The sequence below is a fragment of the Gadus chalcogrammus genome, chromosome 8 (assembly GCF_026213295.1).
Source record: "Gadus chalcogrammus isolate NIFS_2021 chromosome 8, NIFS_Gcha_1.0, whole genome shotgun sequence".
NCBI lineage: Eukaryota > Metazoa > Chordata > Actinopteri > Gadiformes > Gadidae > Gadus > Gadus chalcogrammus.
In genome coordinates this window covers 14,245,438-14,258,998 of record NC_079419.1, presented here as the reverse complement: position 1 = coordinate 14,258,998, position 13,561 = coordinate 14,245,438, and the positions used below count along the sequence as shown (strand labels likewise).

The 13,561-nt window shown below is 45.2% G+C and overlaps 1 protein-coding gene across 1 annotated transcript; it reads right to left on the bottom strand.

Moving 5' to 3' along the window:
• Positions 1–995: 995 nt before the first annotated feature.
• Positions 996–10,317, bottom strand: LOC130387785 (CYFIP-related Rac1 interactor B-like). The gene is made up of 11 exons (XM_056597052.1): positions 10,165–10,317; positions 6,898–6,971; positions 6,331–6,452; positions 6,035–6,140; positions 5,679–5,815; positions 5,029–5,106; positions 4,686–4,805; positions 4,499–4,578; positions 4,219–4,345; positions 3,717–3,787; positions 996–3,014 (listed from the first exon to the last, which is right to left on the bottom strand). The coding sequence occupies exons 2-11, from the start codon at positions 6,968–6,970 to the stop codon at positions 2,945–2,947; spliced, it is 984 nt and encodes a 327-aa protein (XP_056453027.1). The 5' UTR covers position 6,971; positions 10,165–10,317; the 3' UTR covers positions 996–2,944.
• Positions 10,318–13,561: the final 3,244 nt, after the last annotated feature.

Genomic DNA, 13,561 nt, shown 5'->3' with positions numbered 1-13,561 from the left:
AGCCATACCAAGTGGCGCTTGCGTTCTTCGTAGTCCAATTCGACGCAATGGATGTCCCCTTATTGATGCAGGCTGAGGAGCAAAGGTGCTGAATTTTCTGAAACCAAGGGATTTTGGTCGCCAATTGTAGTTTCATATTAAACAATCTCCAGCCCCTCATTCAAAATAAAAAATACATGATGGGTGATGAAGTGAAAATTCACAAAAGCGTCTTTTTAATATGCATTTGGCAGAGGGCACCAGGCACGCCTCTCTGAAAGGAGTAATGTCATTTCTCACGTGGGAAATTCCAAGGGTGGTAATTCCAACCAACCAGGGCAACGTTTTGATATGTTGAGGGGAGTCTCTTATGTCCGCAATTATTCGACAGCAAATGCCCAGAAAAGCAGGCGGAAGTTGTTTTCCTGAAACTACTGCGAGTTTTGAAAGCCAGGGGCCTCTACGAATAGTCAAATCTCCTAACATTTATGCCTCCTTTCCTTGAGGAAAACGTCATCGGGTCAAGGAGAGGTGAAAGGTGCTTCCTTTCGAACATAGGAAAAGACAGCAGTTTAAAATGAATTCGACCAGAGAATGTCTAATATGAGACGGGCTCTGATCATGGACATAAGGCTCTGATTCGACTCCACTCTTCCTATCCGACGTCATTGCGCGACGGCGGGTAATGCGGACCTCTAGCGTCTCTAGTGTGAAACTAAAATTTTCCGAAGATTGACTAAAACAAGCGCTCTTTGTTCCATGCGTTCTTGTCGTATTGATTTCTATCAGGTAATCGCCAACAGTGAGAATCAATTAGGTCGGACTTGGCCTGAGCCTTTAAATGGTCTGTCTGTTCAGTAGAATTCACAATCACGTTTAAGACTGCTGACCTGTCAAGTGATTATAATTTTTAATCACTGGATAAACTATCCAAATAGAAGCCCATGGGATGATTTCATCCACAAAACATCTTCATATAATATATAATCATATAACAAAGTAGCCAGAAAGGAATGAGGAAAGAGAATTCAACAGTGAAAAATTTAAAACTTTATTTGGCATACATAAATCAAAAACGGGCAAAACAGATTCATAAAAAAACACTATTAAAATACAATACTTAAGGTAACATTAAAAGCTTACAGATAGAAATTGTACTTTAATAGCCGTAACTGTTGGCTTTTTGGTTGTATCCAACAGTCAATAATTCCAGTGACAATGAACAAGAATACATAGCAATCTTTCTTCATTCGGTCAGTCCCGGTTTACACATTAGTTAAGAGAAAAATCAAATGAAATTGTACCAATTTCGACCATGTTATGCCCTTTCCTTATTTTTCATCACCTTCCTCTTCCTTTAAAAAAAATATTTTAGATTTATCTGATTTGATAGCATCAAGTCCACAAGGGCAAGGCATCCCATTCCAACCATTAAAAACAGTTGCTAGGAGAATAGGAGAGAATCACATAATGATTCACGTGTCCGTTGGTCCCAACCTATAGGCATGTTTTACTTTGAAATCTGTCACATTACAGAAGCTCTATAATGAAGCACTCAAAAGTTTTCCGTCTTCAAGTCCAGTATACAACCAGAACCTGGGTCAATATTCAACAAACTATTCAACATGACTCCAAATACACTGGCCAATTTTTCTTTTCGTAAATATGGTGGGTGGTGCCTACTTCTTCAAACCTCATGAAATGTTTTTCGACTCCAGGGTAATTGGTTATCAAAGAGGTAGTCAAGAGAAACCGAAGTTACTAAAACAAAACGACAAATGGCCCCAGAGCTGTACACCCCTTCCTGATAGAGAAACCGATTCCCATCGGTGGAAAAAAAGATGCGCATATGATTTTAGCTATTAAAGCGAAATTTTGCAAACTGGCAAAAACTTCCCCTTGACTGTACTCCCCATGCCTGACGAGAATACAGCCCTACCCCCATTTCCTAGTTAAAGTTAAAGACGGAGCCTGTTGGTTGGTAGTTGTGTTCCAAGCCTAAACCCGTTGTTGGCAAGGAATTGTATCGATTACAATTTTAGAGGAACAATTGGCGGAAAGGGATAATAGTAATGAAAAAAGGGTAAGAATATAAAACGCGTCCACATGTTTACTATAAAATGGAATGTAAAAATCATGACCGTGCGCTCGGCTTGTGGCCGCAACATTTTCTGTTCGGTCCACTATGGCCCTGCAGTTTGATGATGTCATACCTTTTTGGATGTAGCTCAAGAAACAAACAGTCATACGACTGGGTTGAAAAGTACCATGCAACCAAAGGCAAATTGTTTCGGCATTGATGGGATTGGCAAATTCATTTTTTTAGTAGTCATAGCGGGCCGAGAAAGACAGAAAAATTCCTAACCGACAAATCTAATATTTTACATCATATTTAGCACAGCGATGTAGGCCCCCAAACGTTGTCATGCAAGGATTTAGCAGGTTAGCTAGCCGGCCAGCTAGCTATGTCTGAGCAGCGTTCAGTCAAAATAAGCAGAGGGATTGTCAAACCGCAAGCAAACGGGATGCAGAGAGTTGCGATATTACGAGTACTACTACAAACAAAATACTCTCACCATCCCGATCCTGTGAAATGCATTGGAACATTAAAAAAACGAAATAAAAACAAAGAAATATTTTAAGAAGGGCTGGGCGATAATCAATGCTATCGTTTATCGTCTTTCAATGGGATGATGACATCACAGGATTTAACATATGCGTATTTGCTTTGTATCATAACACAAATATAATAATACGAGTAATAACACTAAATTACTAGAGTTATGGAATGAGGCCATCAGGTTCATCATACTGAACTTCGAGGCATGGATATGTATCCATTTCAAAGTTCAGCATAAATATTACGATACAAAAGTCTTCTTCACCGCCCAGCCCGACCGTAGATATGATGAAAAGAAAGCTCCTGAAATGAGGAGTCGTCAGAGACTCTTCTTGGGTCGCTTCGTCAATTAGCCTGCAGCATGTTTCTGATCTGCTTCGAGGTCGTGTCATCGTTGAGATGTTTGGTGGTATATCTGGGGAGGAGAAGGGCAGTTAGGATAAACCACACCGTGTCCCCCCAAGCGTGGGGGTAAGCTCCCTCCGTTTCTCCTCGTCCACATTACAACCCCCATCGTATGTTATTCTCTACCAACGGGACCCCGCCGGGATTTATCCCGCATCTACTAGAGATTTATTACCTTCAGCTATAAAAAGGTATTGGTTATTTTATCGACTCATCAGCTGAAATTGTAATGTTCTTTTGGGGTGCTTTGTTACATATTGATTTGCGTGTTCAAGGAAACTGGTAGATAGTTCTACTGGAGTGCCAGGTTTGGATTTGTAGCGCATTGACATGGTACTGTTAAAAGGCAGTAGTTTACCCTTATTGAAAGATAACGCACACTTTTAACCTCATTGACCAATCATGATAAAGTATTCAGGAATGCCGCATTATAATCATAAATAACATATTTGGGTCAAAGATACACAATGAAATTGGATCCAAGATTCTGTTTCAACATTTGAGACAAACTGCAGTGACATCGTCAACAGGACAAAGGATCTGTTGGCATTGAACAATTCATAGACAAGGTTGCAGGTGGGGGTGTGGCCCGTGGGGGTGTGGCAGGTGGGGGTGTGGCTGGAGGGGGTGTGGCAGGTGAGGGTGTGGCAGGTGGGGGTGTGGCAGGTGAAGGTGTTGCAGACAAAGGTATACAGGTGAAGTAGGTCCTGACCTGAGGGCGTTAAGGAGGCCCTCTACACTGCTTGGAGGCTGATCCTTCAGGACTCTGATGCAGCCCTTCATCTGGAAAACAAACCTACGGTCATATCATCTGGACGATAAATTCATATTCATGTCTGCATTGAGCAGACATGAATATGTTTCACTTGTTTCACTTCCTCCATCTTGAAGTGAAACAAAGACAAAAGGAAATCCTTCCAGACATTAGCCTGGTTCCACAAACGGGGAACAACCGACATTCTCTTAAAATCGGTAAACACTTCAAGATAACAACAATATTGACTTGACTACACATAATACATCAGTTGTAAATTACCAAAGATACAAGTCTTACAGAGATCAGTATTGTTAATGTTTTAAAGTAATGAACTTTTTTTTTTTTTTTTAATCTATAATTTATTCGATGCAAAACCTCGTTCATCGCTGGCTGCATTTTTGGGGGGTAAAGAAGTAAGACAAGAGCCGAAAGCAGAAGTATCTGGGGGTGCACTTACGTCTATCCCGGAGGTCTTCACGAAGGCTCCAGCAGGGTGGACGTAGTCGTACAGGATGATCACTCCGACCATGACGCGCAGACAAAACAGTATCGTCTCGTCACTCGCAAAGCGACTACGGTACTCCCTGGATACGCACAAGCAGTGACACACACACACACACACACGTAATTCCATAGTTTATCTTGAGTGCAGGTCTGTAAAGTTAGACAAGCCTAGCCCAAAACCTGTAAAGTAAGCCTTCACTCTCTCTTCCCCTACAGACGGAGGCAGGACTCACGGCGTCTCCAGCATGACTTTGCACACGCAGGCCATCGTACTCAGACAGTCCGTGGTGTTCTCGATCGGCACTTCCGGATTCTGCACAACCAACCAATCAAAAACGGCCTCATGAGCCTTCTTTGCAATGTTTTGTTACAAAAAGTATGTCGACTTCCTCATAGCAGAGTCGGGCGGCCTCTACTTACATCCGAGACAAACTTTGTTGTGCCGTCGCTCAGGGTCTTCAGCATGGGCGTGGCGTTGGCGTAGAACAGAGACATTCGATTGGCCAGCTCGTTGTTGACCTCATTCCCCTCATCCGCCTGCTGTATCAAAGCGTTTATTTATAGAGACCAACAGGCATCCAGATTCCACCGAACAAGAGGTTATACGTTTGTGCAAAAAGGGCAATACAAAATGCTGAACAAGGGACACACAACAAGACCAGATTGACCATTATAAATGACAACAAAAAAATAAAAATAGAATGTGTTTGTCCATCAATAGTGTGTCGACTTTGGGCGCGTGCGTCTGCGTGCGTTGGCTCACCGACAGGTTGTTGATCCTCATGCGGCTGATGGTCCTCCGGTAGTAGCTGAAGTCGTTCTGGATCGCCGGGTTGGTCATCTGGAGGAGAGCATGCAACGTGAGCAGGGGGCCAGGAGGGGGATCAGGGCCGGAGCTGAGCAGCCGGGTACACGCGCCGGCCGCGGAGCCGAGAGTCGGCTGGTGTGTGAGTGTGCGTGCATGTAGAGGTGAGGAGCAGGAGGAGCAGGAGGAGCAGGTAGAGGAGAGGAAGACGAGGAAGAGGAGCAGCAGAGGAGGATGATGATGTGAGGATGAAGAGGAGAAGAATGATGAGGAGATGGCGAAGAGAAGACGAGGAAGAGGAGCAGCAGAGGAGGATGATGATGTGAGGATGAAGAGGATAAGGATGATGAGGAGATGGGAAGAGAAGAGGATGAAGACGAGGAAGAGGAGCAGCAGAGGAGGATGATGAAGTGAGGATGAAGAGGAGAAGGATGATGAGGAGATGGGGAAGTGAAGAGGATGAGGAGGAGGAAGAACAGAGGAGGATGATGTGAGGGTGAAGAGGGGAAGGATGATGAGGAGATGGGGAAGAGAAGCGGAGAGGATGAAGACGAGGAAGAGGAGCAGCAGAGGAGGACGATGTGAGGATGAACAGGAGAGAGGAAGACCTTGAGTTCGTCGAAGCGCAGTGTGAAGTGGAGGATCTGGGCGAACTGCCGGGCCAGGGCCTGCTCCTGCTCCAGGTGCTGCGTGGGGGAGCTGCCCGACCGGGTGAGCGCCACCAGGAGGGACCGCAGGGAACACTCTGACACACACACACACACGGGGGAAACATCGCCTTAGCCCCCCAGAAACCACCTCACAGCTAAGGCCACATCCACATGGATTTCTCACTGGTCAAAGTCTTCTTGGACAGGCATCTACTCTAATACTGTAAACGAAAGCAGCGGTTTCCCCTGGCGGTCATTTCTTGCCTTGTCAGTCAATCCTGCGGAGGAGGATTGGGGGTGGGGGGGGAACTCACCGAGCTTCAGGGAGAACTGGTAGAACTTCTTCAGTTTGCCCACCAGGGGTACCACCGCCGCCCAGGCCTGCTCCTGCACTCGCTCCTCCCCCGGCCGCTGGATGGCCTACACACACACACACACACACACACACACACACACACACACACACACACACACACACACACACACACACACACACACACACACACACACACACACACACACACACACACACTTTAGGTCCCCGGGCCTGACGGCGTCAGACGGACCCTGGTAACGCTCGTGATGCTCCGAGTTCTAGCCCCTGTCTGACCTGTCTGATCTCCTCCCCTGCCCCGCTGTAGGCCTGCAGCTCCGTCAGCACCACCAGCGCCTCCGTCAGCACCTCGTTCACCTCCTCCCAAACCTGCCGCTCCGCAGGGGAGGGCTGCGCATCTGGGGGAGCACCAGGGTTTAAAGACATGGTCGACCTAGAGCTGGGCTACATAGAACCGCTCTGCACAGATCAGGTCTACATAGAACCGCTCTACACAGATCAGGTCTACATAGTAGAACCGCTTTACATAGATCAGGTCTACATAGAACCGCTCTACACAGATCAGGTCTACATAGAGCCGGTTTGCATAGAGCTGGTCTACATAGAGTCAGTGATACAAATATAAATATAATATAAGATCGTCAACACAGAGCTGGCCTATATAGAACAGGAATCAGTAGATCAGTACCATTTTGGTTCACAAACATTGTAGATCTATTGTTTTAGATGGAGCTCAACCAAGCGGTGGTGGGGTGCGTGTGTGTTTGTGTGCATGTGCAAGCCCATTTCTGTGCGTGCATATGTATGCGTGTAGGAGTCAATGTCTGCATGAGTGTGTCTTACTCTCAAAGTCCAGGAAGAAGTTTCCACCATTGTTGTCGATGTCTCGGCTCAGCACCTTAATCAGGTTCCCCATGCTGCACACACACACACACAATGTTTACTATACTGGTACATCCCACAACATACAGCATTATTATAGTATGTCTCCTCCCAATATCAACCCATTCTCATAAATGACTAATGCTACCCCCTGCTGGGTGGAGATTGAATTGCAGGATGACTGGATCCCTTAATTAACCTAGACACTACAGGGACTGATCAACTGATCGACTGGGCCAACTGGTAGGCAGATTTATCCTTACAAATAACAGGATGCATTTAAAGACAATAGAAAACAGAAATATTGATGGCAATATTGGGGCCTCCTTCAAGTACTGATTGTTTCCCAGAGTCAGTTCCAATGCGAGAAGCATCTCAATATTATTGACTGAAACGTTTAATTTGTCAATAAAATTACTACCCTGTAATAATCTTTCTAGTAAATATAAATCTCGCCTTTTTTTATTTTTATCTAGGAAATTTTATCTTCTAGTATATCATGCCCTTAATAAGTATCGGTACTTGTCAATGCCTAGTCTGACTGTGTTGTTCTGTGCATCTACAATGAAAGACTTTAACTAAGAAAAATAATAATAATTGGCGTGAATTCACAGCCAAATATGGACACATCTTAATCCTACATCCTTCACAACATTACACCCGAGGGGCGCCCTGGTCCCTTCAGTGACGCAGTAAGGGACGAGGCGCGGGCAGCGGCTTCAGCAGGGCAGCATCCAGTCCCTCCCAGCAGCTCACTCCTACTGAGAACGAGCTGCCTGCGGCTCACACCACAACAGGTAGTGAAACCGACACTGTCTACAGGGAAACGACCCGCCATGACTGTGGCGGGAGCAGCTTTAGACCACAACACAGTTTGGTCAACACGGCAGGAGTCCACCGCTAGACTAACATCATGGTCTTTCAACGCAATCTCTGAGAGTTAATAACCTGTCTGATGGAACACACCGACAAGCCTCCAGAGGGCGATAGCACTCAAGAAATTCCAAGCACTGACATGAACAAGATTTGACATGTTCAGTAAAGACACACACCCGAGATTCAGATGTCCATCAGATATCGTTCAACACCACCAGTATGGTCAATAAAAAGTCCCATAACTGAAAAATGATATCCGATTTGTGTTGATTGTCATGTTATTCACACACACACACACACACACACACACACACACACACACACACACACACACACACACACACACACACACACACACACACACACACACACACACACACACACACACACAATGTTTGTGAATGTCTGAAGACATCCTCATATCATAACAGTAAACATAATTTAAGGTGTTGGCATAAACACCCACTGAAGCAGTCACAAGAAAACCAACCATGGCAGGACGACCCAGCACACAGGAAGTGGTAAGCACTTCCTGTAGCATCGAGTCTAGAGTGGATTCCAAATTTAAACCACAATGAATCAAACATATCGTTACATTGTTTTGGGCTGCATTATTACCTTACAACACATGGAAAAACTCAAAACAATGTTTTTTTATTTTCCTCCTTAAGGTGAGAACGAAACCAAAATAATCATATTCCGAAATCTTCAGCTACATAGTTTGCTGTGCATGGGCCACAATGGACCCCCAGATGCATGTCATCACCGGGTGAGACCACCAGACACTGGAGGTCTATCCAATGCACGACACCTGGTCAGAACAGGATTCAGCACTCGAATCCAAACAAGAACCCAGAGAGGTCTGGTGCTCGTCATCATACAGGCTCACGGTCAAGATGGGGACAGGAGGGGGCTGTGGTGGTTTAGGGGCGTTCAAACCCCAATGTCCACAGAAGACCCATAGGTATCCTGGAGAACCATGCCCTATCCCCAACCTGCGTATAACAATCTAGCCACTAGTCGCTTTGGATAAAAGCAGTTGCTATGATCTGAAGCAACAATAAATGTTTAGTGTTGCTTGGTGTAAACAGTATTGAATTACCTCCGTTAAAAAAACGAACAGAAAATCCAAACCGATCATGAGGCGAGTGAACAGAGGACTTAAGCATCAACAACGGACCGCGGCACCTGAGCCCTGGCAGCGGGTTCGAGAGAGAGGGGAACCCATATCCTGACCCCCGATAGTGAACAACATGGTGGTTTGTCGCTTTCTGTGTTCACAGAACTGCGTGAATCTGGTCTCCATGGAGAAGCTGTAGGACAGACATGCAAACCAAAAAAAACTAAAAGAAACGAGCATTTGAATGTCCGTCTGTTGAGGTTAACAGCCTGAGGGAACTTTGACACAGTACCTGTGTGGGTGAGGGAGATGGGTGGAGTAGTGACTTGCAGGTAGATTGGGGCTGCTCTGACATCCAACTCCAACAACATACAAGGTCTTTAATTCCATAAAATGTCAAGAGATTCAGATGTCCATCACATGTCGTTCAGCACCACGACCAGTATGGTCGTTAAAGTACCATACATGATATCTGATTTGTGTTGCCAAAATATGAGTTTGCTATTAATCACACACACACACACACACACACACACACACACACACACACACACACACACACACACACACACACACACACACACACACACACACACTTCTGTTTTTTCAGAGTTAAACAAGTGGCCATGTCATCCTTAACACAAAACCTTCCTCCACTTTTTGCATTTTAGCTACTCAACAAACCCTGCAATGAATTGACGCCCAGGAGGCCAGACTCTGTGATTATGTGTACGCATGCGTGCTGGCACATAATTACAAGCCTGTCGTTCTCCAGTCAAACTTCAGCCCCAATGCGGGGTTTTTTAAATGAGGAAGTGTCAAATTTGTTTATGAAAGTTGGGCCTATATGCGCTAAGAGGAAGCGTACAAAGGCGGCAGGCGTTCGGCCACTTTCCTCCTACTTCGTGGTTCGGTTATTAGTTCGGTTCAAGTGGACACAAGTTGTCCAAGAGCTCTTTACTGTTTGGGTAAATGTCCATCCAGTAACATAAAGTACATGCTTACCCTTCGCTTTCCAACCGTAAACGCAAACTCGTTTCTTGGTCAAATCCGTACGAAGTGAAAACGGAGAGAATGAGCGATGGTCTCCCGCGGTACCTGAAGGCAGCCAGCCCACCTGCACGGCCCCCCACTTACCTGCATCAGTCGGAGTGCCGTTAAAGTTTACCCCCTAAACCAAACCACCCAAACGAAAACTGTGCACCGAAAAGATGGGATGAGTGATTGCTCACCTTTAATAGATTCACAAAATCCTTTCGGATCAACGTCGTAAGTCTCCGTTATCACCAGTCAACCAGGTGTGTCGTACCGTTGGTTCTATACATGTTGGTTCAACCCGGAAAATACAGAAACGCGTCAAGCCAAAACATATCTGCAATATGTATCCTGGCTTCCGGCACGCAGATATCTATTATCTTCACAATAAAGGCCCTAGTGTTTAAACTTTATTAAGGTTTTAGGTATGGTCTATCTTTTTTAGGACAGTTAAATCAATAGTAAGACAATTACATAATAGACAATATTGTGGTTCCTTCTCTGACGCCACATATTATGTCGAGTACAAACATTGAAGATCAAATAATTGTATGTAAATACACATTTATTTTCTTAGGCCTTATACGTTGTCGACCTGCCCACTGCAGCATGCAGGCTTTTTTGGTTAAAACATGTAAGGCGTTTACAATGTCTATAGTGTGAATGAATGTATAACCATGAAAAATGGTTGGTATGGATTTGCTTAATGACATAGCACGAAACAGCGTCTGTTTGCATATATGTATGACATACTTCTAAAATCACTTTTATGCTGTACTAGAATCCTGAATTACTGTATGCAACCGATGCAAAAAGAACGGATTCTACCAACCACAACAAAATAGACTCCAAATAGACCTTTATTGTTGGAGACTCAATTCCACCGGATGCTGCCTTGGCTCTAACGCACACGCGCTTCACAGTGCTCTATGAGCGTGAGTTGGAGAACGGGGAGAGGCAGCCCGTAACTATAAAAGGAATTGATTTCTTGAGGAGGAAGTGACACTTATTGACAAACGAGCTGGCCTTAACCAAAGCAACAGTGCATTAGGAGTTTATATTTGACCCTTTTAGCCGCCGAATAGCGCAAAGACGGTCTCTAAGCAGCCCTTGCTGCCGGAGTAGTTCGTACTCTCTGTGATTGCCTCGAAGTCGGAGCCGTGCTCTCAACGCTACACATTTATGTAGCCCCAAGGCTCAGTTCTCGTTCAGCTTGGCACTGTCTTACTGCTCCTGTGCGGTGTCTACCGCTGACTGCACAAACATTTAGTTACATTTATAGTTGCAGAACACTGATTCATGTCAATTAGATGCACTAATCATGTAATTAAATAGCATGTTAATTAATCTGTAAATTAATTCAAGACGATAGTGTTATTAAACTAGCACATTTATGCACGTTTGTTCCGATGTAATGCAGCTGATTGCATCCCTATTTTTTTGCATACAGACGAAGCAATTGCTGTCCCAAAAAATCACCACTCCCATCCCGCCTTCCACGATCTGTCTCTGGGTGTCGCCCCCCGAGGGACAGAGGGTAACCACATCACAGCTGGTTTTGAACTGCACAATGAGAGACGTAACAGACGATGTGTCATTCGTTCTTTTTATTGATCAGATCTGATATAACATTTAAACAGGAACAGTTATCACAGTATTATGAAGAATATCGGCTTCCTATGCGTCTGCAATAACGGGAAGGGGGGGCTGAACTCCAAGGAAGCGACTCTTTCGCGTCGTTACACTCTGCCAGCGGCAGGGGGCGCCAGAAGCCGTCCCCCATCCAGTCTTTCCAGTGATGTGCTTTGCGTTTTTCGTTTGGTCCTCGTTCTCCAGCCCGTCTCCATGGCGACGTTGCTGCGATGCGTGTCTTTCGTCGAAGCAGCGGAGGGCATGCACGGAATGACTTAAGAAACCGTTTAAAGAGCGGTAACTGCCCCCAGTAGATCCTTCTTTAGCTGCTTGCTATTCTAATGAGGTGTCTTTGGACCACCCCAGCCAGGCACAGCCGAAACCAACCTGGTGGTGTGGGATCGGAACCAAATGGGTTCATGGATACAGTCTTGTCTATTAATCTACTTCTGATCGGGTTTGGGTCTGAACTGACTGCCATTTGTCTTGAGCCTCGATAAACTTTGATCTGACCCCTGGGGCCCGAAAGCGGTTTGAGTTTTTTTTTCCTTCAACTTTAATAAATTATTTTTGACTATCGTTATTATAATTATTATAAATTATTTTATGTCTAAAAACATTCAAGGTAATCCAATAAAGATTATAGCACAAACAAATGATTGGTAACGAGATTCGATGGTGAGTCAAACAGCACATGCTGTGTGTCTTTTCATCAGTTAGTTATATAACTGCTTTTTCTGGATGGAGGTCGCTTGGAGCTCCTTCAGACTCTGCTGCGGTCTTGGGCCTTATATAAGACAGTGCCTGGTCCCTTTGGGCTTGGTTCTTGTACAGCATCTTCGGACCTCTACTTGGTACACAAGTATTAGAAACCCTTATTTCAACCTGGAGATGAAACCATTCCACACACGACCCGTAGACCCGTAGGGCCATTCAAATATTCCGTTCTGTGATATCACCGTAGATATATAGTGAAGTGGTTCTCAATACAATGTAACGGATTATATCTTCAAGTCATGATCCTTCCTAGAGAGATGAGGTCACATCCACTCTGCACCAATGAAATAGTCTCTTCCTGGTCACATGACCAGCTTCGTCAGCCACAGCGGTCACTGCTCATTCAAACTATACACAACAACACCACATTTCTTTAGCAAACACAACCACAACAGCAACCAAAGACGATGTGATGTTGGGTGTCCTGATTGGTCGATTTCTACGTCATTTCAAAGAGGGTCACATTGTTTATTGGTCACTACTGGTTAAAGGGGGTGGGACTTAGGTCTGACATGGGGTAGGGGGGGTGCAGCAACACCATTCTTCTAGAATAACCCTGCACTTCTAAAAAACACAGACACTAACCCTACAATAACCCTAACTTAACCCTATGGACCACCCACTACCCCGACCTCTGCCCCAGCCCCCAATGTCTTCCAAGTCATTGAGGAAACACTTTTATGCAGCGTGCCTTAAGTGGATCGCTACCAAGTCAAGCACCAAGTAACACATAGGACCGAGCCCATAGGTAGCACTGATTCTGCCATCCAAGACCCCCTTCACAGGGGTGACAGAGACGGGTCACTAAGGAGCAGGTAGGGGTTAGACAGTACAGAGACGGGTCATTATGGAGCAGGTAGGGGTTAGACAGTACAGGGACAGGTCATTAAGGAACAGGTAGGGGTTAGACAGTACAGGGACAGGTCATTAAGGAGCAGGTAGGGGTTAGACAGTACAGGGACAGGTCATTAAGGAACAGGTAGGGGTTAGACAGTGAATACAGATACAGGTCATTAAGGAGCAGGTAGGGGTTAGACAGTGAATATACAGAGATCGGTCATTAAGGAGCATCTAGATGCTGGACAGTACGGAAACATGTCATTAAGGAGCAGGTAGGGCGTAGAAAGCTGGCTCAAGGGGATTGAACAAAGAACCTTTCAGCTTGGATTCCAATAAACATATTGA

Excerpts from the sequence above, each read along its gene's own strand:
- LOC130387785 (XM_056597052.1), bottom strand. The coding sequence starts at position 6,970 with ATGGGGAACCTGATTAAGGTGCTGAGCCGAGACATCGACAACAATGGT. Across the intron at positions 4,806-5,028 it reads TGAGGATCAACAACCTGTCG|CAGGCGGATGAGGGGAATGA; the intron begins GTGAGCCAACGC and ends GCTTTGATACAG. Across the intron at positions 4,579-4,685 it reads CAACAAAGTTTGTCTCGGAT|AATCCGGAAGTGCCGATCGA; the intron begins GTAAGTAGAGGC and ends TTGGTTGTGCAG.